General features: G+C 42.0%; 1 protein-coding gene across 1 annotated transcript in view; it reads left to right on the forward strand.

Moving 5' to 3' along the window:
- TCERG1L (transcription elongation regulator 1 like) overlaps positions 1 to 27144 on the forward strand; it is a 346843-nt gene that overhangs the window by 278648 nt on the left and 41051 nt on the right. Inside the window, exon 9 of the mRNA XM_036736337.1 lies at positions 7927 to 7996. Within this exon, the coding sequence (XP_036592232.1) occupies positions 7927 to 7996 (70 nt within the window). The remainder of the gene's footprint in view (positions 1 to 7926; positions 7997 to 27144) is intronic.

Here is a 27144-nt window from a genome sequence, read left to right on the forward strand (position 1 = left end):
TTGTGGCCATAGGAGAACAAGGACCTTGGTCACAGTTCCGGGGTTGGAAAAAGTACTTGTGGTCTGCCACAAATGAGTGCACAGCATAGGAGAGTAGGAAAACACACCTCTTCCTAGATCATACCAGCTTGAAAGAGTCAAAGACTTACAGGTCCCCAGAATTATGTTTGAAAACAACTGTGGATTTGTGGGCATACAGTTGGGCAAAATAATTCCCAATTATTGTTTTAGAGGAAATTAAAACAATAATTACGAATTATTTTGCCTGATTGTATGCTCATAAATTTGACAATCTTGGTGAAATGGATGAATATTTGCAGCAATGTCAATTGTGCAGATTAACAGAAGAGGAAGTAAATTACTTAAATACCACTATGTCAGAAAAAAGAAATTGAACAAGCCATCAATGAATTCCCTAGGAAAAAATTCTCCAGCGCCAGATGGATTTACAAGTGAATCCTGTTTAAAGAACATTTAAAAAAACCAATTAATTCCAATACTGTGTAGAGTATTTGGGGAAATTGGCAAAGAGGGAGTCTTACCAAATTCTTTTTTATGATACAAATATGGTACTGATATCTAAACCAGAAGAGCCAAAACAGAGAAGAAAAGTATAGACCAATTTCCCTAATGAATATAGATGCAAAACTTTTAACTAAGATTAGCAAAAAGATTACAGCAACTTACCACGAGAATAATACACTTTGATCAGGAAGGATTTGTACCAGGAATGCACTCAAACTACCAAAATTATTATATAGAGCTAGGAAAAAATATCAAAATTCATGTAGAAGACCAAAAGGTTCAGAATATCAAAGGAATTAATGAAAAGAAATGTTAGGGAAGGCGGCCTAGCCATACCAGATCTTAAATTGTATTATACAGCAGCAATCATCAAAACAACTTGGTACTAGCTAAGAAATAGAGAGGTAGATCAGTGAAATAGTGTACGTGTACAAGATACAGCAGTCAATGATTGTAGCAGTCTGCTGTTTGATAAACACAAAGACACCAACTTCTGGGATAAGAACTCACTATTTGACAAAAAAAAATGCTGGGAAAACTAGAAAAATAGTATGGTAGAAACTGGGCATAGACCAATGTCTAACACCTTATACCAAAATAAAGTCCAAATGGGTACACAATTTATATATAACGAGTGTTACTATAAAAAAAAATTAGGGGAGCAAGGAATAGTTTATCTGTCAAATTTATGGAGAATAGAGGAATTTATGACCAAACAAGAGATAGAGAACACTATGAAACACAAAATGGATAATTTTGATCATATTAAATTGAAAAGTTTTTTTTTTTTTTTGCACAAAGCCAATTCAACCAAGATTAGTAGGGAAGCAGAAAAATGGGAAAGAATTTTTACAACTAGTGTCTCTGATAAAAGCCTCATTTCCAAACTATATAGAGAATTGAGTTAAATTTGCAAGAATGCAAGTCATTCCCCAATTGATAAATGATCAAAGGCTATGAACAGACAATTTTCAGAGGAAGAAATTAAAGATATCTATAGTCATATGAAAATATGCTCTAAATCACTATTGATCAGAGAGATGCAAATCAAAACAGTTCTGAGGTACTACATCATACCTATTAGATTGACAAACATGACAAAATAGGAAAATGACAAATGTAGGAAAGATTGAATACCAATTCATTGTTGATGGAAATGTGAGCTGATGCCACCATTCTGGAGAGCAATTTGGAACTATGCCTAGAGGGCTATAAAATGTACATACCCTTTGACTCAGCAATACCACTTCTAGGGTTGTATCCCAAAGGGATCATAAAAATGGGAAAAGGTCCCACATGTACAAAAATGTTTATAGCAGCTCATTTTATGGTGGTCAAGAACTGGAAATTGAAGGGATGCCCACCAACTGGGGAATGACTGAGAAATATGTAGTATATGAATGCAATGGAATACTATTGTGCTATAAGAAATGGTAAACAGGTAGACTTCAGAAAAACCTGGAAAGACTGATATGAATTGATGCTGGGTGAGGTGAGCAGAACCAGTAATAGCCACAGTGTGCAATTACAGATTTTGATAGACTTAGCCTTTCTCAGCAATGCAAGGACCTAAAACAGTTCCAAAAGACTCATGATGGAAAATGGCATCCACATCCTGAGAAGCAACTACTGAATCTGAATGCAGAGTAAAACAGACTATTTTCCTTTTGTTCTGTTTTGTTTTGTTTTCTTTCTCATGGTTTCTCCCATTCATTATAATTCTTCTATACAACATGACTAATGTGAAAATATGTTTAATAGGAATGTGTATGTAAAGCCTATATCAGATTACAGGCTGTTTTGAGGAGGAAGTGGGGAGAGAGAGGGAGAAAATATAAAAGTTGTGGAAATGAATGTTGAAAACTAAAAATAAATCAACAATTAAAAATCAAAAAAAGCTGCTCAAAAAACCTGGAGCTTGGGACAGTGCCGCCTCCCCTTGTGAAGCAGAACCTCACTTTAGCATAGAGTTAAAAGTCAAGAAATAGGCTGGAAAGCTAACAACAGAAAAAAAGTTACTGTAGAAAGTTATTATGGTGACAAGGAAGATCAAAAGACACGCTCAGAAGAAGACAACAAAATCAGAATCCCTGTATTCAGAACCTCAAAGAAAAATTTGAATTGCTCTCAGGCCATGGAAGAGATCAAAAAAGGATTTTGAAAATCAAGTAAGGGAGGTAGAGGAAAAAATGGTAAGAGAAATGAGACTGATGCAAGAAAATCATGAAAAAAAGACTCACAGCTGGGTAAAGGAGGCACAAAAAATACTGAAGAAAAAACACAGTAAGAAACAGAATAGGCTGAATGATAAAAGAGACACAAAAATCCAATGAAGATTAGAAGGCCTTGAAAAGCAGAATTGGCCAAATGGAAAAAAAAAAAGATATACAAAAATCTTGTGAAGAGAGGAACTGCTCAAAATGTAGAATTGGCCAATGGAAAAGGAGGTACAAAATCTCAGTAAAGAAAATAATTCTTTAAAAATTAGAATTGAGCAGATGGAAGATAGTAACTTTACGAAACTTCAAGAACCAATCAAACAACAACAGAGTTAAAATAGAAGAAAATATGAAATATCACATTGGAAAAACAACTGACTGGCAAATAGATCCGGGAGAGATAATTTAATAATTACTGGACTACCTGAAAGTCATGATTAAAAAAAAAGTCTAGACACTATCTTTTGAAAAACTATCAAAGAAAATTGTCCTGGTATCCTAGAACCTGAGGGTAAAATAGAAATCAAAAGAATCCACTGATCATCTCCTAAAAGACATCCCAAAATGAAAACTCTCAGGAACATTATAGCCAAATTCCAGACCTCCCAGATAAAAAAAAAATACTGTAAGCAGCCAAAATGAAACATTTCAAATGTAATGGAGCCACAGTCATGACAACACAAAATTTAGCAGCTTCCATATTAAAGGATCAGAGGCCTTAGAAGATGGTATTCCAGAGGGCAGAAGAGTTAGAATGACAACCAAGAATGCCCTACCCAGCAAAACTGAGCATAATCCTTCAGGGAAAATGGAAATTCAATGAAATCCAGGACTTTCAAGCAGCACTCATGAAGAGACCAGAGCTGAATAGCGAATTTGACTTTCAAATATAAGACTCAAGCATAAAAACATAAACAGTGAAGAGAAACCAGAAGGGATTTGATAAGGTTAGATAGTTTATATTATTACATGGGGAAATGATCCTAAAAACTTCCCTTATTAGGGCAGTTAGAAGGAGTATATATATAGAGAGAGAGAAAGCAGAGATGTGAGCTGAGTGTGATGAAATGAGTATTTAAAAAATAAAATAAAATTAAGAGATGAGAAAAAAAATAATACCATGTGAAAAGGGAAATGGAGAGGTAGAATGGGATTAATTATCTGACAAAGAAGGCCTGACAAAAGTTTTACAGTGGAGGAGAAAAGGGGGGAAGTGGGGAGGGGAGCACGTGAACCTTACTTTCATCAGAATTGGCTCAAAGAGGGAATAATCTACATGCTCATTTGGGTGTAGAAACCTATCTTTCTATACAGGAAACTAGGAAGGGAAGAGGATGAGAGAAGGAATGGAAGCTGATAGAAGCAAGGACATTTTGGGGGAGGTAAAAGTCAAAAGCAAAACACTTTTGAGAATAAAAGGAGAGAGTGTAGGGGAATAGAGGGGAAAAGGATGGAGGGAAATACATAATTGTAATCATTACTGTGAAAAAAATTATAGTTGGTTTCTCTGATAAAGACCTCGTTCATCAAAATATAGAAAACTGAATCAAATTTATAGAAATAAGAGCCATTCCTAACTTGATAAATGGTCAAAGGATAACAGGTAGTTTTCACAGTAATCAAAGCTACATATAGTCGTATGAAAAGAAAATACTCTGAATCACTATTGCTGAGAGAAATGCAAATTAAACTAACTCTGAGCTATTATCTGTCAGATTGACTAATATGACTGAAAAGGAAAATTACAAGTGTTGCAGGAGATGTGCTAAAATAAAAACACCCATGTCCTATTGGTTAAGTTGTATACTGATTCAACCACTCTGGAGAGCAATTTTGAACTATGCCCAAAGGGATATAAAACCATTCATACCCTTTGACCAAACAATACCACTACTAGATCTGTATCCCAAAGAGATTTAAAAAGAAAAAAAGATTTGTGACAGCTCCTTTAGTGGTGGTAAAGAATTGGAAATTGCAGGAATATCCATTAATTGGGTAATGGCTGAACAAGTTGTTATATGATTGTGATGGAATATCATTGTGCTTTAAGAAACGGTGAGCAGGATGCTCTTAGGAAAAAAAAAACATGGAAGGACTTACATGAATTGGTGCAAAGTGAAGTGAGCAGAACCAGGAGAATACTTCACATAGTAACCACAATATTGTATGATGATCTACTATGAATAAATTAGCTATTCTTAGCAATACAATGATCCAAGACAATGCTGTAGGACTTACGATGAAAGGTTCTGCCCAATGGCAGAGAGAGAACTTGTAGAGAATAAACAAATAAAGAGAATCTTTACTTTCATTTTCTTTGGTTTTTTTGTCTGTGTTTTCTTTCACAGAATGACTTACGTGGAAATGTGTTTCGCATAACTACATATGTATAATCAATGTCAAATTGCTGGCCTTCTCAATGAGGGGGGAGAGGAGGGAAAGAGAGAATTTAGAACTCAAAATTTGAAAAGAAGAGAATGTTAAAATTGTTTTTACATGTAATTGGGAAAAATAGAATATTAAATAAATTAAAAATTAAGTTTGGGCTACACTGGAAAGGTTGTAGCTTCCAGGAATTAACACATGACAATCCCTCTGACTTTTCCCCATGTCAGAACCTCACAGGGGTGTTTTGGCCAGTTTCGATACCACAATTTAAGGGCACAGACATGCTGGGTAATGCCCAGAGGTACACAACTTAGATGCGATAGGGTTTTACATTCGTACCCTGTAAGAAACGGTTGAAGGAAATAGGAATGCTCATCCTGGAGAAGAGAAAATTCAGGGATGAAAAAGACAGTGGCCTTAAAATATCTGAAATATTATCAAGTGGAAGAAGGAGTGGTTCTGACTGGCCCCAGAGGACATGGCCAAGAGAAATATATGGAAGGGACAAAGAGGCCAATATAAACTTGATCTTAGGAAGGTCTTCATCACAATGTGAACTGTGCACAGGGAAATGGGTCGCCTCTGATAGTGCTGGGCTCTGATCCTGGACAGTTTTAGAGTGGATGGCAGCCTGTTGGCTCTATTAACATTGAGATTCATTTAGGGTATAAATTTTACTAGAGAGCCAAAAAGGTCTCTTCAGACCTTCTTATTCTACGATTCTATGGTTCTGGAATATGTCCCTGGATCTATATTCAAGCTCTTTCTAGATTGATGTTAAAGTTTCTCCTGTGTTGCTTTAGTCTGAGACATCAAGATTATTTCTAAAACCCAGTTAGACACTATGTTAGGAAATGAAGGGCAGTCTGGTTGACTGCCCATTTGTAGTCAGTGCCAGAGGAAGCACACTTGAAATGTGCACTTCTCTGATTATGGAAAAAGAGAACATGTAGAAATATTGTCGGAACCTGGTTAGGACTTAAATAATTGAGGCTAGTCTAAAGAATTGTTGAGTAATTGTGTCTCCATACACCAGGTGTGTATCATTTGACATTGTCTGCCATCAATCCTGAAAAAAGGTTTCTGGCTCTGCCCAGATTATCTTCCTTGATACTGTGAAGCGTGTACATGATGATGGCCACTCATCTGTCTCCCTTTCATACTGAAGGGCTCTATGCTCAGGAGGCCGAGGTAGGTAGGAGAGGAGCTGGCCTGGAAGTGAGCAGCCCCATTCATTGAGATTCTGAGCAACCCTGTATGGGGAGTTGTCAAGTTCTATCCAAGATAAACGTGTGATGGGCCTCACCATAGCAGAAATCAATGCTGTTTCCATAAACTCCACATTCATTATGGAGAGAGGCCTCGTGTTCAAGCTTCCTCTGGGAGATCAGATGAGACAAATGAGCGACACAATGACCCATGTTTGGGCTGTGGGTTGGAAGGCGATTTAGCGAGTGCTACAATGCCCGTATCATTCTTCCTCTGCCCCCACCCCCATGTGATACATTGAATGAGAAAGCAGCTTTCCATCTGTGCTCAGGGAGGAGAGAGCAAGCAAATGGAAAAGTGCTTCTTATGTCAGCTAGCACATCGGGATCATCCGGCCTGTCAGGGAAGAGATAACAGCACTACTTGAACATCTCCACTTGGCCTTTGTTCTCATACTGGGAGATAGATTTCAAAGGTGGAGGGCACAAATTTCCCTCTTTCCCTAAAGCTCATTAAACATTTACAGCCCTTACCTCTTCTGTATGAAAAGAAGGGTGCTCTCTCTTCTTGACCAGTTTGACTTTCTGAAGGAAACACACTTTTTGGAGTAAGAAGCACAGTTAACCAGCAGCAGCAAACAATCTATTTTTCCATTCCCAGAGCTGGGGAAATAGACTAGAGAAAACAGACTTGAAAATCCATGGGATGTTTCCCCTCGGGGCTCTGGCAGAGAAGAAGAAGCCAGAGAGGAGCAAAGTCTCACCCTTCTCAGCAGGAGCGTCGGCAGAGCCACACCCAGCCCACTGGTCATCCATCCAAGCCTGCCTCCAGTCCCTGAGCGAAGCACCGGGTGGTCTTTGCTCTCCAGGACCTTAGCCTCCAAATAGGTCCAGGCACAGCTCCAGAGACTTGATCCAGCTCTGGGCAAGGAGCAAAGCTCATGGCCCTACCTACCAGCTTCTGCAAATGGCTTTAAGTGGATAGTTAGGAGGAGCTCTGGGTGTCCAAGCTGCCCGGTGGTGAAATCAGAAGTGTGTGATCAGGCAATCAGGCTGCTGTTGTACAGGTGAGAGAGAGAGAGAGACAGAGATAGAGACAGAGAGAAAGAAAGTCAGAGAGTGAGAGACAGAGACAGACAGACAGAGACAGGCAGAGAGAGACAGAGAGACAAAAATACAGAGAGAGATAGAGACAAAGAAAGACAGAGACAAAGATGAAGAGGGACAGACAGAAATAGAGACACACAAAGACAGTGGTATTGATAGTGATCATTCAGAAAATATATTTCCTATGTTTTGCATGACTGCTCATGTATGACCTAAAACAGATTGCTTGCCTTCTCAATGAGGTGTGGGGAGGAGGGACGGAGAAAATTTAGAACTCAAAGAGTGAAAAAAAACGAACATTAAAAATTGTTTTTGTATGTAATTGGGGAAAAATAAAAAAATATTAATTGTATTTAAAAAGAAAAAAAAGTATTTCCTTGTCTCTTTGTATTTTAACTTTTAAATGACTGTATTATGGTTTATCAATATTTTCAGAATGTAGTTGCGAATTCTGAATATTTCACCTCATATTTTTTTAGCAGATAAAAGTGATGGATCTGAGACAGAAGATGAGAGTGACGACCAGAACATGAAAACAAAGAGAAATAAGTGAGTAGTGAAAACAACAGCGACGTCAACAAAACAGTAATAATAATTCACCTCTGTCTGCCATTTTGAAGTTTTGAAAGTATCCGCCTCCATTCCAATGAAGACTCTCTCAAGTAGAGTTTCATTTTGGGGAGAAATGGAAAGCCTTTTGGGGGGCCCTGCTGCCTCATGCTAATATGGAGGTGACCCTGGGCTCTTCCCATCTCTACTAGCTGAGCAAAAGTTCTGCCAGGATTTGCCAGCTAGAAGTACTTTGAGTAGAAACCGAGTGATACACTGCATGACTCTTCATTTACTTATTTTTACTAATATATATTATTTTGTCTCCTTCCCATACCATCTTTTGATAAAAGAAAAAGGAAAACTTGTAATGAATATTCACAATCAAGGAAAATAGACTCTCCCATTTGTCATGTCTGAAAATGCTCATCTCATTGTGCACCTGGGTTCCCTCTCCTCTGTCAGGCCAAGCCGGCGTCAGAGAGCAGCTCTAGGTAGGACACAGGATGATGATGGATCCTTATTTGTGGGTAGGGCAGTGGGATATACCAAAGCCATCTGCTATGTCGTCCTGTTTTCCTACCAGATGCACATTTTTGAAGAGAGCAAATAGTTTTTCTCTAAATATAGCTGTGGCGGTCCTTAGCAAAATGCGCTGTACACCTTTGGATCATATTTATTGCAATGTAGGGAGGCCTTCAGATGCCATCTTTGGGACAGAATGGGGATAGCCTGATGCTGAGCAGCCTGAAAAGCAAGTAACTATCAACACAAGCCTAGGGGCTGCTCTTACTGGCTACTCTGTGGAAGGAGAGAGAAACTGGACCCTTTGGGCCCATGTGGGTCAAGACAAATGACAAATTCCCCAGATTTTGTTCCGAAGTATGGGAGAAGGATGTCAGTCTGCTTTAGCCAGGCACCATAAAGAGGAGAGCCTGACCGAGGCCCTACTGTTCTGGAAAGGGAAGAGGTGCTTCCTTTTGACTTTGATTGGATTCTGGACCTTTGTTGGATGGCAGAGTCAGGCCCTGTATTCATCTCAGGTGTGGTAAACGAAGAGATTCCCTCAGCCCCTGCACAACAGGACGAATAATTCCGAGCAACTATCCGGATATCTACTTGTCTGCATGTACACCTTCAGAGTACTCTGGGCCTCATGGCCTTAGGCTTCTGGGGTGGGGGTAGGGGGCAGTTAGAAAGAGGTGCAATAGTCCCTAGACCTTCAAACAAAGATGCAGAGAGATGGGAAGTGGTATGTGACCCGCTAGGGAGGTGGGTAGCACAGCATGGATCCCCAGAACCAGAGATAACTAAAGTCAGGATCTACACCCCTTGGTAGTTGTACTCGTACATCTCTCTGTCTCTCTTTTGGCAGTATCTGTGTCTGTCTCTCTGTCTCTCTTTCTGGGTCTGTGTGTGTGTGTGTGTATGTATGTGTCTGGCTGTGTCCGAGTCTGTCTCTCTGTGTCCATGTGTGTCTGTGTGTGTCTGTCTTTCTGGGTGTGTGTGTGTGTGTGTGTGTGTGTGTGTGTGTGTGTGTGTGTGTGTATGTATGTGTCTGGCTGTGTCCGAGTCTGTCTCTCTGTGTCCGTGTGTGTGTGTGTGTGTGTGTGTGTGTGTGTGTGTGTGTGTGCCTGGCTGTGTCTGTCTCTGTCTCTTCCCCCCTGCCAGCCCTCCGCCCTGTTTTTATGAGGAGGTATTACACAAAGTTTCTTAATCACTGAGGAGATTCAGGCAGGAAACTCAGGACCACTTTAGCATCTTACATCCTTTAAATTATTTTTCTGGGGTAAATAAAAATGGGGACATTGTGGGGGATTTGGGAAGCTGGAGGACCTAACACTCACTGCCAAGGGCTTACAAGTACAAGCTGGGTCTCATTCCTTGCTTGCCCGTGGCTCGTGCTTGTTCTGTAGAAGTCGGAATGGTGATAACATGTTTTTCTCTGGAAAGTTCTTTCTTGCATCCATCCTATAAGCTACTGGATGATCCCCTCAGGAGAGGACACTGCAGAAGGCCAGCAGATAGCCAGGGAATGGGCTGCCACAAGTCATGTCCACCTCTGTCCTCCAAGGGAACCTCTATCTTTGCAGGTACACATTGGCTCAGATTTTTTTCCTAAATACGACTCCCCAAATCACTTTTTAAATTTATGATTCCAAAGCATCCCTTTTATTGCCTTGAAAAGCCACCCGGCTGAGATGAGGAGAAACGTTTGGTCTTGGATTCTGTGACCCAACATTCTGAATGGTCCTATCAGCAACATAAAATAGAGATTAGTTTAATTATCAGCCTGATTTGGGGCCAAAGACACTTTCCCTCATGAGCTTCCTCTGGAGAAGAAACATGTCCCAATGACAAGCCTTCAAATAACTCAAATGCTTTAATAAAACTCAGCTGGGGCCATGTGGCCATTTTTTGCCATTTCCTGGCAGTGGAATTTTCCTCGTGCTGCTGGATCTCATGCCCTACCTCTGAACAGCAGGTTGATGAATTGCTCTATTTTGTGCTTTTTGCGTAATGCCATGTTCTTTCCCACCAGGGTCTAATGTGTGTACCTTGTTATGGTTCAGAATTGTTTAAAAAATGAGCTCTCTGTTAAGAACTGGGAATACATTGCCAAGAGTTTCACTTAATTATTTTATGGATTATTGGTGAAAGGGTTTGGTGCCCACCTGTGGGTTTGGAATAGGGAGCTCTTGGCAAGGAAATGCCTTCCTCCAGCTGCAGGTAAACAACTCAGCTAGAGCTTATAGCCTTAGTGTTGCCCAGAGCACCTTATGGTTAAATTATTTGGTCAAGGTCTCCTCGGCAATATGGATCAGAGACAAGCCTGGTGCCCAAATCCTGACTTTAAGGCTGGCTTTTTATGACTTGGTTACTCTGCTCCTATTGGTTCAAAACAGTCAAAACTGCACAAAAAAAAAATCTTTTACTTCTGGCCTCTTAGTTGAGAGACCAGATTTGACAGTTGACACCTACAGCTTTCTTAAAGAAACTCTGAGACCCTTTAGCACCAAAGGGGATGAATAACTATACTCAATATTAATCACTTCTAAGACTTGGACAACACAGACAATCACATGTTAATGACTTCCTGTTAATTGATAAAGATTTACTGTAATGGGAGGAACCTTTGAAAATGCCTTTTGGGCACATTGACTATTACAACATTATGAACTATGTGAATCTTAGCTGCATGTTTTTATATGAAATTTGGGAGCCTTCACGTAATTAACGACTTTGGAAGCAGATCTAGTACGAAGTGGAAGACAAATGATGGAACTTTGATTGGATAACATGAAAATGATTGGATGCAAGTCTTGGACAGCGCCGCTGTGGACTGTGGTCAACTAAAGTATATCATGAAAAGCTGGACTTGGTCACTTGTCTTTTGTTCAGCTTTGGACAAATGACTTTCTTTTACTCATCACCAGTTTCACTTTCTTTTGAGTGGGAGGTGACTAGATGAATTTTAAGTTTTCCTTCCAGCTGCAAACCTCTGATCCTAGCATCCTATGACCAGATGATATCTAGGGTCATAGAAAGCACACAATCCCATGATCCCACATAGCAACATTCCAGCACTGGTTTGTCATCAGGACCCAGAGTGTCACTTTCTCCCCTTGTTCAGAAAGTCAGAGATTCCTAGAAGATGAGGAAAGCTTAAATCCAAAGGCAGCATCTACTTCAAGCCTTTAAAGAAGAAAGAGATGGATTTATATTGACAGATATTGGTGATCTGGTGAAGGGAAAGCAGGAAAGAGGCTACTCTACAGGCCCTAAAATACACTTTATGGGCCAACAGAACTAGAAAACCCTTCAGAATGGTTGAAGGCCAAATCTAGGAGATGCTCAGAAAATGGTCAGAGGAATATCCACAATGTTTCAACAATCCGTCTGGCAGCTTCTGTGGGGGTGTAAGATCCACCCACAGCCAGCACCCAGAAAGCTGCCAACAGCACAGGTTCTTTTGATCTGCTTAACTAGGGAAAGCAAGGTGAAGGGGTTGACAAGCTTACTTTAAGCCAGCATACAGACAGCATTCACTTAGTTCAGGGGAAAAATCCAGCACCCTGAACTTCAGAACAAAATACAAACAAATTACAAATATCAACAGACAGACTCAATACTATTCATAGTTACCAACATCTAGGTTCAGCCCGGGAGCTCAGAACAAGGGCCGGCCCAGAGTCACGCGCCACCACTGCTGCGGGAACGAGTTCCAAAGAACAGACAGCCAACACCTGGTTTTTATATCTTTTTCAGCGGCAGGGATGAGTCACACATGCGATTCACCCATGTGACCTAGTCACAAAGAGGCGGACTTAAAACCAGGTGGTCTGAAAGCCTCTGCTCTCCCAGACATGTAAATTAGACCCTCCCTGGAGTCAGCCCCACCTTGGGCCCCACCTTAGTTGCCAATCCACACCCACTAAGGTTTTACACCTAATAGGGTTTGGGCCTGGGGCTTAGCACTTAGTAAGGCTCAATGAATTACTCAAAGGGAACAAAATCCAAACTATTCAAGGGCACTTGTTGAACTAAGTGCTAAGGAGCCCATTTTTGCTTACCAAAACACACAAGGAGCTTGATATTTGGCCTTCATGAGCGACATGCCTCTTATCTTGAGGTGAGATTTACAAATGCATTCCAGGAAGGCGGACAACCTGAGTACTCCAATCAAAGTGAATCCTTTTAGAGCTCAGAGCTGGCCAACTTTGACCCTTATTCAACCGAGATATAATTAGAAAGCATTTATTCTTAAGTGTATCATCAGAAAGAAGGGGCAACATGCAATCTAAAAAGACCAAGGCCTATCTTTTACAACATTTCCATGGATACTTCCATAACTGTATGTTTTCTTTGGTGTGTAGTGATTTCAACATCTGTGATTATACTTCAGAATTTTGGACAGATCCAGAATCTTGTTGGGTATGGGCTTTTCATTTACTGATATATAATGAACTTTATTTTCACCTTCTCATCCTAGATGATTTATTGACCATGAATTTACATGAATGTTATAAAAAGGTCTTTTCTGCGCAACACACTGGAACTTTGCCTGTGGTTCTTTTAATATTTCATGGATACCAACAGATGACTTGAACTGTCCATCTCTTATCCTTGACTGTTTTCTTTTTAATATGATTTTCTTGTTTTTATTACAAACCTAACACCCATGAACATTTCAATATCCAGAGAACAGAAAGATGATTTAATGTGAAATACAGACTTCTATTATATACAGTTGTTAAAACGCATATCACATTTAACATGAGAGTAGCAAAAACTTCCCCATTTATCTGTAGCCCCTTCTGAACTTCCTTCAGCTCTTATATGCATCTTGCTTTTACCCTTCTCCTTAATGAATGAACAGTCTAACATTTTCTAGCTGTATATCCTTTAAAACCTTATAAATAATATTTCCTTTTGCATCATAATTAATAAGCTATAGCTCAACCATCCTCACAACTCAACCTTTCTTTTTCAATGATCTTAAATTTTGATTATTCATATTTTGTGATGCTCCGTGATCCATAATAATGTCATATTTCCGGGAGGACTTTAGTGTTAAACGGAAGGGCTTTTGCAGTGATAAGTGGCTTAGGATCAGTGAAACTATTGATCAGTTTCCCAAACATGATCCAGCACGTTCTCTTCCTTTTCTTGATCTGCAGGACCATTTTTTCCCTCTCTACCATGCCTATCCAAGATGAAGATGCTGATGAACATAGCACAGAATACTACTGTTTGGCCACCCATATGTATGTTGTGAACTAAAGAATAGTCTTTTTAAGGAACGTGGAATACCAGTTTGGATAGATTGGCTAGTCTGTTTTGTTTGAGCATGGGTGTCTTTAAGAAAGGTCTCCAGTATTCCAAGGCTAGCTTGCATATTCTTCTCTGCAATCAGAGGTATGTGGTGTCTTCTTTGTAGATAGGGCACCTCTCTTCTACTTGGATATTATTATTGTCGATAATGATAATAGTAAATGTTGTATAGAACTTTAAGGTTTGGGGGAAAACTTATGTATATTATTCCATTTGGCCCTCACAGCAGCTTGGTGGTGGGGGCAGTCCTATCATTACTATTATTATTGTTTGGTAGATAGGGACACTGAGGTTCAGAGGTTAGAGCCAGAGTCACATGGCTAGCAAGTATTCGAGGCAGCATTCTACATTCTTGTATTCAAATCCAAATCCAGCACAGTTTCTACTCTAACATCTCCCTGATTCTTCAGGACGTGCTCTATGACCATGGGAAATACTTTTGTGAACATTGCAGTCCTTGCTATATTTATGGTTTGGTGAGTGTGGAATTTTTTGAAAATTTTTGTGTAATACTATTTTTAAGGTTATTTATACATGGTATCAGTGTATATATACGAGATATCTTTTGGTTCATATTTTGTACTATGGAGTCCAATTTGTGTGTTTGTGTGTGTGTGTGTGTGTGTGTGTGTGTGTGTGTGTGTGTGTGTAAAGAAGATATTGAGCCAACTGTTTTCTGCCCTGTTCATTCAGTTCTGTAACTATGACAATGTCATGCTCTCCAGAAAACCACCTGGGAAGGCCTGTCTGATTCCCACGTATATTTTCTTCAGATTTCTCCTTGATGTAGCAGACACAGACCTTCCTCCTAAAGAGGTCAGAGAGAGGAGGGCATATTGCTCCAAAGCCAATATCTTCTCTCTCTCTTTTTTTAAACTGTACCATCAATGTTTTTTTTTCAAAGTTTAATTTTTTTTGTTGCTTTCAACTTGAGAAAAACCAATAAGTACAAATATTTTTGCCTATACGAAAATCAACAAAAAGACTGCATATGAAATTGAGTATTTGTAGTACATATATCTTATTTTAAAATGTTTAAAAATCAATGTTGTTTTCAAAATTGCCTTTCCTGTATATTTCTCACTTTTACTATATTTTCTATGCATATTTTCCCCCAATGACTCTTTTATTTTTTAGAAGATATTTCTATCACTCACCCCTTTTGAACTCCTAGTGTAATTTTAATCTGATTCTATTCTGTTGATTTAGAATCGCTTCCCCTTAGAGATATCTAGAAAAGTGTCCTGAGTCCCATTACAACAGTGTGAGCTACAGTATGAAGAGCTTCTTCTTCTGTTTGCTCAGGCTCCTCTTTCTCAGTTTGTCCTGTTTAACATATAAATGAACCTGGGCTCTTCATGGCGATTTCATCAGTACACAAGTTTTACCATGTCATAAGCAGAATTTGATAAAGTGCAATCCTCCAAGTGAGATGTCATTTATTAGAAGGCCATTCAACCTGGTAACAAAAAGGGTCTTATGGTCTGCTTCCATTTTTGCCAAAAAAGCCAGAATGAGGCCCCACGGTACCTTTTCGGCCTACATGTGCTGTCTTCCTTCTGACTGGCCTAATAATACATCATTTGAACCTGCCTTCGCAAACATAAGGCAACCCTGATTGATGGACGTCCTCCCTATTCCTTCACTGTTGAGGGTTGGGGAGGGTGGGGCTGGACTAATCCTCATGAGAAATGAGTGATCTGAAGCTAAGGAAGGCGGAGTGGCTTTCAGATGTGGCTGATTATGCCCCTCTCTGACACTCAAGAAATGCTAGCTGTCCCATAAGATCCAGCTGCCTCCAGCAATCTTGGCCAGAAAAAAATCAACATAAGCTATTTCAGTCAGATTTCATTGGCTTGGTCTTCCCTTTGTAGATGAGGTCACCCCAAACTTTGGCAAAGTAAAAGCAAAGACACGAGAGTCATCCCTTGGGGAGGGCCTTGGCTCAACCTGGTTTCTGCTTATGTCCCTGCCCAAGCTAATTAAGGAGCAGATGGCTTGGATCGATTACCTTCCTCAGTTATGCCTTTCAGAAACTGCCTGCCCTTCAGAAGGGGGTGTGGGAGTGGGTGGGCCTGAGGAAATGGAGGGATTCACAGAGAGATGTCAATTATTAAAGTGGGCAATCCAATATTCATTTTCCTCAGGCTGGCCCTACCAAGCCGGTCATGATGCAAGATTGGGAAGCAGCTGTTCATATTCGTCTGAGGATGAGACAATGTTGGAAAATCTCCTCAGTGGAGCTCTAGCCATTCAGAGATGTATTTTTGAGCCTAGGTGACTCATGAAATGCATAAAACCACCAGAAGGCCCCCAGCCCTATGCAAAACCTTCCTCTTTGTGGAGAGTCCTCCCTAAGACGGAGCATCAGAAGGCCCTTTCCACCCATAGTGCCTTGCCCACCTTACCCATAGTGCTTCAGAATGACATTCTTCTTTGTGGCCTAATAGTCATGAAAAATAATCTTAGTTGTTCTATCTTCCTCTCAAATTTATCCTTTCTATACAATTCACTATTTGAAGCGATCATTCATTCCTCTATTACAGTTCTGGGTTTGAGATGCAAAATGAGACGAAAAAGTTTTCAAAAGTACATTCAAAGGCCAAGAAGCATATGGCTGGCACCTCACTGAAGCTAGGGCTACTGCCCAATTCTTACAATCCATCAAATATAAAAAACCAGGGTCGAGGGAAAGAAGTTAAACTGCACGATCACTCTGTAAGAGTGAGAACTTTGTGGAGGTTGGTCATAAAGTGTTTCCTGGGGCAAACAAATTAATTTCTCAACATAGACTTTATCTGTTATTACTATTTCAAGATATAAGGTTATGGCTGATGACATTAATACTTTGAGCTTTGTGCCAAGGAGTTATCTTCATATACGGCCGCACCACGCACCAAGAAATTAGTGGTCCACGACTGATTTGTCATTCAAGATGCTGAAGTAGAAATGGCAGAGTAGAAGGTGCGCTGGGCTTGGCCTCAGGCTGGACCTGGTTTTCCATCCTTCCTCCGACACTTAGGTACTGTGCGACCCTGTCCAGGCCATGTGGGGCCAATTATCCTCATCAGCAAAAGAGACAAAGTAACACCCGCAGAAACAATGTTGCGAAGTTTGTTTAGAGGCTTGTTTGAATGGGATGGAACGTAAGCTATCTGAGGGCAAGGCCTAGCTCACTTTTGTATTTGTGGCCCCAGCTTAACGTGGAACTTGGAACTTAGCGGGCACCTAAGGAATGGGATGGAACGTAAGCTCTCTGAGTGCAAGGCCTAGCTCACTTTTGTATTTGTGGCCCCAGCTTAACGTGGCACTTGGAACGTAGCGAGCACCTAAGGAATGGGTGTTGACTGATCCAGAAAATGCGCGTGACATACTTTGTATCCCTGAGAGTGATGCCTCAATTTCAGGTATTGTAATTAACGGGAATTTCCCCACCACTAATAAGTATCGGGCAGCTGCAGCCACCCCCGGTCCTGCTGCGGCTCACATCCCCTCCCCCCTTGAGTAATTTCCTTCTCGGCAAGATCTAGTCAGTTTCATGGTTTGTGATATTGTCTAATACTCACGACATATGAGGTCTTCCGAGTCTGTTCTTGAAATGTATTCACGGTACTCAGATGTGAATCTTCTGAGTGAATTCCCAGGCTTCACTCTCTTCTACTTCTTTGGCATTTAAAAAGATAAATGGATGTGAATGGTATTGCTATGACCCAGTGTAATGCTGAATGTGAATATATGTTTATAAATATGTACGTATGCGGGCAAACGAGAAACTAACGCCAATTCAGTCAGCCCTCGATACAGATAGAAATTTGGGGATACACATTCCCTTTCATTTTGTTTCTTTTCTCTCTCCCTTCCCTTTCTCCTTTTCTTTATTTGTTTTCTTTCTTTTTTTTTCCTTTCCTTTTCTTTCCTTTCCTTTCTGTCATGTCTGTAAGCAACTCCAATGAGGAAATCCTCTCCACGGATGCAAATCGACTCCTACTCCATAATTTATACTTATTGATCGCTAGGGGGTCAAATGACCTGCCAGCATCCCACTGCCAGCAGTGTCAGAGATGGAATGTGGGCCCAGCTCCTCATGCCTACAAGCCAGCTCTCCTATCTCCATCACTTTGCCATGCCACGGCTAACTCTTGGGCAATACACAAACATACAGACGCGCGTATGCACATGTGTGTGTCTAGCTGGCTAGCTATATTTCACTATTTTTCTTTCAGAACTATGAGCTCCCCCGGTTGGAGGTACTTACAAAGGGTCTACACAAGATGGGATGATTAGCTCCCCTGCTAATGGGATGTTTGCATTCAAATCGGGATGTATAGAATAGCTGTATGCTGGTGTTACTTATTCTTTGGGGAGCAGGGCTCTATTTGTCCTTCCACACCCCTCTGGGATTTTTCCCTACTTTATCCCCTTGCACTCATTCCTCTGGGTTTGTTCAGCCATCTATCACCTTCTCGTAACAAAAGTCCGACCTTTAGTTAACGTGACCTTCCGAGAGTGCCCTGGCTGCTTGGTTCGTTCTAGGAGCTCATTCCTGGTGACTTTGGATTCCTGATAGCACATTCATCTGCTAAGTCCCCAGGAAGATTAAATGTGATATCCCTAAGAAGGCCCATTTCTGCTTTAAACGTGCAACTTCTGGGTGAACTTCTTCAGGTCTCTGGTCCTGAGAAGAGCCAAAACCTCACAAGGGAATTCCCCGTAACCTTGGAACACAAATCTTTACTTTTGGAGCCAAAACTCTACCCTCTAACAGTCAGTAAGAGAGTAAGGAAAAACTCATACTCCGAAGGATCAAGGATTCCCTAACACTGGCATCTTTCGAGGACATATAAGGCCAAGATATTACCATAAAAATAGAGGTTCCCATTGCACTTGGAGTCAGAGAACCTGGGTTTTATGCCTGACTCTCAGTCACTTAACTACTTTGTGACCCTGACCACCTCATTTCCTCTTGATGACTTTCAGGTTCTTTGTGATTTGGGGGTAAATTTTGCTGGGAGAGAGACAGACAGAGAGATGGACAGATTGCAGCTGAGTAATGAAGTGGTAGAGTGCTGGGCCTAGAGTCAAGAAGACCTGAGTTCAAATCCAGCCTCAGGCTGATGGTATGACCCTGGGCAAGTCACTTCAATCTGTTTACCTCCGTTTACTCATTTATCAAATGAGCTGGAGAAGGACATGGCAAAGCCCCCCAGTATCTTTGCCAGGAAAACTCCAAAGAGGGTCTCAGAGAGTGGGACCCAACGCAGCAGCAACGTCTCTCCCTCGCTTTCTTTCTCCCTCTCTGTATGCCGGTACATGTAAATGTATGGTGTGTGTACGTGTGTATATGTGTATATGTCCATACACAGACACACGTGGAGGTATGCGCACATGTACGTGTCTGCGGGTGCCAGTATATGCACATACACACACATACACATATACACATACACGCACACACACATATACACATACACACACGCACAGACACATACACATGCACTCACATATACGCACATACACATACACACATAAACACACATACACATGCACGCACATATACACAAATACACACATACACACATACACATGCACACATATGCACGCACATACACACATACATACACACATACGCACACATATACACACATATGCACACATACACTTACACATACACACACATACACGCATACGTGCATACACACATACACACATAAACACACATACACACATATACACATGCATATCCACATACACACACATACACACACACGCACACATACTTTTCCATCCATCTCTCCTCTGCTTCTACCTAGAAATCCATGTCTTTTTGTCAAAGAATGATTGTTTTTAAACATTGAGGTAAAGGAAACTTCAGCAACATTAACGGCACGTCAGCTGAGACTAAGGCTATGTGGAAAGTTCTGCCCCACGATAACCTCTTGGTTTCTATTTGGTTCCTACAAAAATGCTCTTGCTGCCCTGTCCTCCTTTTTCCCATGAGGAGCTTGGTCCAGGGGATCTCAAAACACCTAGCTCCCTTCCGCCCATTTGGAAAAGCTGTGACCTAAATTCCTGCAGGCAGGACGGCCTCAAGATCTTGTTAAGAAAAGCAAAGGCACCTCCACCATGGCCGGCTGCATTTGGGGAGTGTCCTGTAGTCTGGAGGCGCCAGGTGTGTGTGTGTGTGTGTGTGTGTGTCTGTGATTGTGTTTGAGTGTGTGTGTGTGTGTGTGTGTGTGCGCGCGCGCGTGTATGTGTTTCAATGATCCGGCTAGCAGCTGCTGCTGTGGGGATGGAAAACCAACACGAGGCCAACAACAGTAACGCTGCAAGCCCAGGTTCTTTTGATCTGCTTTACTAAGGAAAGCAACGTTAAGGGGTTAACAATCTTACTTTAATACAACATACAAATATGATTCTCTTAGTTCAGGGGGGAAAGCCAGCACCCTGAGCTTCAGAGCAAATACAAATTACAAACATCAACAGACAGACCTTGTCTGATTCAAATCTCAATGCATAGTTACCAGGGTTTAACAAAGTCCAAACATCCGGGTTTACAAGCTGGAGGGCTCTTAACTACAGCTGCACAGAGTCTCCACATCAGCACACAGCCAAGAGTGAGAGCCCTTCACAAATAGCTCTGTTCTCTCTTTTTATGCACTCTTTAGCCCTCCTCAAACGTCATCTGAGCAACCAGAACTCGGGATCCTACTATTGGGTCTGGTCTTAGCAACTCCCCTTAGGGCCCTGAGGGCTTCACACCCACATAGGCTTACCACCTAGTAGATAGGGTTTTGGGCTTGGGGTTTAGCACCTAATAAGACTCAATCAAAGACACCCAAATTAATTATATCACAGTATGTGTGTCTGTGTGTATGTGTACATGTATTTGAGTGTGTGTGCATATATGTGTGTATGTGTGTGTGAATGTATGAGAGTATGAGTGTGTGTGAGTGTGTATGTGCATGTATGTGTGTGTCTGTGTGTATGTAAGTGTGTGACTGTGTGTGAGACTGAGTGTGTATGTGTGCGTCTGTATGTGTCTGTGTGTATATATGAGTGTATGAGTATGTGTGTGTGTGTGTAAGTGTATGAGTATGTGTGTGTGAGTGCGTGAGTGTGTAAGTGTAAGTGTGTGTGCATGTATGTGTGTCTGTGTGTGTGATTGTGTCTGTGTGTGGGTGTATATGTGAATGTGTGTGTGTGTGTGTATGTGTCTGTTTCTGTCTCTCTGTCTCTCTTTCTGAGTCCCTGTGTGTGTGTGTGTGTGTGTGCTGGTGTTAGGGGACAGTGATTGTGGCTTGGCTTCTAGTTGTCAGCTCACAGTGGCTCCAAGCATGACTGAACATGCATTTGGATTTGGTCGGGCCCAGCAATTTCATTGTAACCATCTCCTGAGGAGGGAACTCCCTCTGTCAGCCCAGGCCAGCAGCTGTTTAGCAGCTTTTTAATCTGAGAGTATTGTGTGAGGCATTGAGTGCCACAGTCAGGATGTCTCGGAAATGGTAATTCACCTCCGAGCTTCCTCCATCCGAAGCAGCCTCCCTACATGCTCTACCAAACTTCCTCCCTCTCCCTCTGTCCCTCTCTGGTCCCACCCTGTCTTCTCTCCTTCTCCCTTTCTCTCCCCCCTTTTCTCTTCCCCTTTCCTGGCCAGGCACCTGTGTCCCTGACCCTCCCTTTCTCTCCTTCTCTCTCTGTTTGTACTGGATACAACTTGGAGAAATTCGAAGTTCTGCTCTGGGGGATCTAGTGGTAGTTATAGGAGGCAGACCTTAAAGGTACTGTACAAATGCTCTTGGCCATTATTAGTGTTCCCTCCAGTTTAAAGAGGCCTTTAAAAAGGGACTTTCCCCCAAAGTTTAGATGACCATTTCACGTCTCCCCCTCCCCATCCCCCCAGTCTTCTTTTCATGCTTTGAGATTTCCGTTTTCTTAGTGAGATTTGGACTGGCAGTATCCATCCTTCTCTTGGTACATCTGCCAGCAATGCCCGAACCCCTTCCAATTCCCTTTCCAAAACCACCTTTGCTGCTAGCTGCAGTGCTGAGGATCCCTGCAAGCCTCCTGCCTCTCTCCCCTCTCTGCTGAGGCCCAGGAATCGTGGCTGCCATTATCATGTCAGGAGCTTCCAGCTTCCCTTGGGATCAAAATATACTTTCCTAAACTGATCCAGATCTCTGTGCCAGGGTGTGTGTGTGTGTGTGTGTGTGTGTGTGTGTGTGTGTGTGTGTTTAAAGTAAGCCTCTCGGTATCCTTATCGCTCTGAATCTAAAGATAACACCACTGCTGTAACTTGGAAAATTGGGTCAGTTTTCCAAGAGACTTGATATAAGCTTGGTTTTGTTTATTTATTTATTTTTTTCTGCAGAAGCATGGGCATAATGAAAAACCATTTCCATAATTCTAATGAGCTCTAAAATGATCAAATACCAGTTACTCGAGCAATAAGAATCCCTTCGGCTCTGCTTCTGTGCTGGTGCTAGGGAGGATTCCAAAAGAAAGCTCTAACAGCCCCAGCTCCCACAGGCCCTAGACTCTCTCAAAGCCACCATGGATATTCATGGGGAGATCCGGTATCTCTGCTACCTAAATGTCTTGTAGTAGGGGTAAGGAGAATACTCCTAGAGTCTGAGGGATGATCCCAGAAGATTTCATGAAAGATGTGGGGGTGGAGGCGAGTCCAGGAGGAAATACTAAATTCTAAGAGGCAGAGGGAGGAGGAGAGGGTAACTTCTGGTTATGGGGGACAAGGACAGCAAAGTCACAGGAAGGATAGGTGAAAGGTGATGTGGCGGGCTGGGATGAAGACTGGGTTGTTTAGATCAGGGAGCACAAGAAAGGGAAGAGGGTAGAGTAAAAGTGGAAAGACAGGTTGGGGCCATATTGGGAGGGGAGGAAAAGGTCTAACAGAGGCATTCATAGGGCTCAGAACAGGGGCTGGACCTGTGATTCATGGATATAGGGATCTTTCAGAAGAGGGTACCCCCTCTACCAATTCAAGGAGGGCTCTCTATATCTTAGAGTTTCCAAGAGCATTGAGAGGTTAAGGAACTGGTCCAAGGTCACATAGGCATCTCAGTGGTACAGTAGGTACAGCACTAAGCCTGGAATCAGGAAGATCCAGCCTCAGACACTTACTAGCTGTGTGACCCTGTGCAAATCACTTAGCCTGTCTGCCTGCCTCAGCTTCCTCAAGTGTAAAATGGGGTTAATCGTAGTACACACCTCCCAGGGTTATTGTGAGCATCAAATGAGATATTTGTAAAGCATTTAGCACAGTGAATGTTTAAATACTTATTTCCTTCTAAGAAAGAAAGAAAGAAAGAAAGAAAGAAAGAAAGAAAGAAAGAAAGAAAGAAAAAGAAAGGAGGGAAGGAGTATAGGTAAGACTAAAGGAAGGGAAGGGAAGGGAAGGGGAAGGGAGGGGAGGGGAGAGAAAGGAAAAGAAAGGGAAGAGAAGGAAAGGGAGGGGAGGGAAGGGGAGGGGGGGAAGGGAAAGAAAAATAGAAATAAAAAAGGGAGAATTGTGCTAAACCTAGGAGTCAGGAGATACAAATACAGAGTGGACTGCCTCTTTTCTCCAGGAGTTGACATACTAATGAGGGAAGATCATACACAGAGAGGTTCTAAAAGAGGGCATCATTTGGAGCCTCCTGACCCTAGGCAAGATTGTGTGTGTGTCTGTGTGTCAGAGGTCAAACTCGAACTCAGGTCTTCTGAGTTCCAACCTCAGCTTCCCATACGATGCCCTGCTGCCTCCGAGGGGTTAAGAGTTGGTCACATGGGCAGTGAGCAATCACTGGAGGATATTACATAAGGTAATGAAATGACTTGACCTGCATTTTAGAAATTACAGCGTCAAAGGACTTAATAAGGAGAAGTTAACATCCACCCCTTTATTCCACTTAAGGAAAAGGAAAAAAAGACACATTATTCCCTTTGTGATGTTATGTGTTATTTTTTTTAACACAGGTTGTGCTGTTATTTGTTTAAGCCTCTCTCCTACCCAAGGCCAGCTCCTGTGTCATTCTGAGTTTTCCTTTGCTGTGGTCTTGGTCTCGTCCAAATCTTTCCAGGTCCGGTTCATTAGAAATGCCTGGTGCCCAGAGTAGGCAGTATGCCATCAGTAGCTCAGCTAGAAAAGGCAGAGCAGACAGGGGAGAGGGCAGTTGTTCCAGGAAAGATGAGAAGGCTCCACAGTTAAAGAGATGAGAACCTGAAGGCTGGATGTGGCTGAGGCACCAAGGACGGGACAGCTGCTTTGTGAGACAGAGGAGAGACCAGGTGACCTTAAGTTTTAGAATTTAGAAGTAATTCCTAGTACTAAGTAACACTGAAGGCTCGTATTTTATACAGTTGCTGGGATTTTCAGTGGTTATTTACTGAAATTAAACTGATATAGGGAGGCCAAAGCATGGTGAGGGGAAAAGGCAGCTTTGTATCCAAATGTTCTTCAAACTTACTGGTGCTTTGTGTTCTTTGCTCAGTTCTCTTTTATGGAGTTCATTTCCATTACTACTCAGCCGCCATTTCTTTCTCTTAAACACTTCACTGCTAGATTGAAGGCTAAGGTCTAAGGTTTTGAGGTCCCCTGGCCCCAAAGCAACCATTTCAGAAGGGCCACGTCACTTGTGCTGCCCAAAGAAATAAACAATTAATGAAAAATAGATACAAATCAAGGCACCATTGGGTAGCTGTTTCTAGAATTCAAGACTTGGTTTGGGGAAGGACCCTGAGGGGACACCCTGAAACCAGCTGTTATAGCTCTGGTCATTGAATTGTTCCTCTATTTCCTGGTGCTGAGAAATGTGAGGATCTTGGGGACACAAAAGTCAATCTTACAGGAAGTGTCCTCTGTGAGGAAGCCCCCAAAAGGTGATTATGTGTGCTGTGAGGCTTCTGGCCAGATCCAGGCTTGAATTCTCCTGTATTGTTCCATGGAATGGAAGGCAATGTTATCTATTGTGATTTGGCTGTTCCCTGTATGTCTTTGTGACTTCAAACCATAAGGTGACTCAGGAGACAGATGCTTTGCCACCAATGTAGAAGTGAGGGCTTTGCAATCTCTGTGCTGTGTTTACAGGCCTCACAGATATCTATGAGCATAGTTCACCTGGCTGGGTACGTCCATCTAAGCACCTGCTCCAAGATGTTCACAGATACCCCCAGGATATTCTGGGGCTCTATGTTTGGATGTCAAGGGAAATAGAGCCTTCCTGGGACCATAGCCCACATCTAGTGGAGTCCAGAAGGAATATTGAATAAGTATGACTTAAGTATTATAGAGACAAAGGATTCTGAGCTGGAAAGGACCTCAGGCTTTGTCTGGTCTTCAGATTTACAGATAATTTACAGGTGGAGAAGGCCAGTGGTTTGCCCAAATCACTCAGTTCACACACAGCATAGGAAGGGCATCATTCTCTTGTCCAATAAAGCAAACAGCCAGTCCCCTCCCATTTCCCTCTCAGCAGTGGAGACAAATTACTTTGCTTTTGCCTGAACACTGTCAAGCCTGACACCCGAGAGACTGAATCTCTGGAGCATGTTTGCCAAGGCAGACCCGAGATCCATCTCTGGGTTGACATCAGGGTAGGAGATCAGCAGATTTTTTTTTAATTCCTGAAGAATTGAATGTTATGTCACATACCAGATGTCCTACTACACAGGGTGGTGTTGATCAATACTCAGCTGTTTACAGAAAGGGAAGCTGGGCTCAGTCCATGGATGGTACCAAATAAAAGCCCCCACAGGGGAGTGGGGAAGGCCTAGGCAAGGCTGGAAATGCTAACCCAGCCCAACCTGACAAAGCAGAAAAGGAGCTGAAGAGGGAATTCGCTATTTCCAGTGAACTGATCCACTCTCAGAGATTAAATAAATGCATAGACAGCAGGAAGCTGCCATCTTTCCTTCTGAAGGGACACAAAAGTGCCTGCCCCAATACCCCAGGATTTAACCTCTCTACCAGCACAAAGGAGCTGCTTGAGATTTTATGGAATTTTGAACTAGCATTTGCTAGTTCAAATCTAGCCCATATCTCTTATTTCATAAAGTCAGAAACTGGTCCAGAGATGGGGAGCTCCTTGGTTAAGTTCACACTAGTAGTTTGGAGGGACTGAAAGGGAAATGAGCAGTCACAATTCTGAAAGGAAGAAGAGGAGGGCAGAAGCATTTATTAAGCACCTCCTATGTGTCAGGCACTATGCTAAGTACTTTACACATAATGTCTCAGTTGACCCCATTTGATAAATTCACATGACAAACTGAGACGTGAAACCTGTGCTGTGACTCTGAAAGTCAATGAAAGAAAGTAATCTGTAAAAAGATGTGATCTCCCGGAGGAGGCCTGGAATTGGCCCATTCACCACAACACAAAAAAGTAATGACACTGCTCTCTAGAGACACAGCAGACCTTGTACAGCTGTAGAAAGCACCCTAGACGTGGAGAGTCCCACCAAGGCACTTCGCCCCGGTTACCGATGCCTTGGGATGGGCAACCTGGGTCAACCTTATTCCACTGAGGCCCCTCATATGGCCATGGAGAGGCTGCATTTAGCATTGGGGAAATCACATCACCTCTTAGATCATAAGTGACTTAATTTTTAAAATGAGCCTAATACTGTATGTACTGCATGCTCTCCAGTGGGCAGGGGATGGTGGGTGGTGAGGAGCATGGTTTCCAAATCTTGAAAAATATGACTAGGTGGTGGGGGTGTTGTTGTTCACTCCTCTCATCTTTAAAGTTGATAAAATCAAGAAAGAAATAATGAGGCGAATGGGGCATTTATTAAGTGCTTACTATGCACTAGGTACTGTACAGTTCTTGCCCTCAAGGAGTTTGCATTCTAATGACAGAGAATGGAAATGAAAAGGAAGATTGAAAAGTAGGTCAGGAAGTAATGCATGGAGTCTGTTCTGGGTTCATCCTTCAATGGAAAGTCAGAAACTGACTCACCAATCAGAGTCAAATGTCCATTGGTGCAGAGGCTGAGAAGCAGGCTATGAGATAAATGCTGAGGTGGGCTGGGAGCAGTGGGACAAGATGCCCTGGTTCCATCTTTTGTGTTTAGTGGTCACTAAACTATTGTGATGGTGGATCTAGTAACAGAGGTTTGCAGGTGAATGAAAGGATCAGAAATGCAGGGAAAATTCATCCCCCTCATATTCACATGGAATCCTCACTTTAACATAGCTAACACTCTCTTTTGGAAGATCTCCAAGGAGAGTTGTTCTTGCCCAAGCAGAGGCCATCTTTATATTCATCCTCTGGTCTTGCTTTTCTCTTCTGTATTTTTTAATATAGGTTGTTTGATGAA

This window comes from Trichosurus vulpecula, chromosome 8, assembly GCF_011100635.1.
Source record: "Trichosurus vulpecula isolate mTriVul1 chromosome 8, mTriVul1.pri, whole genome shotgun sequence".
In the NCBI taxonomy this organism is placed as follows: domain Eukaryota; kingdom Metazoa; phylum Chordata; class Mammalia; order Diprotodontia; family Phalangeridae; genus Trichosurus; species Trichosurus vulpecula.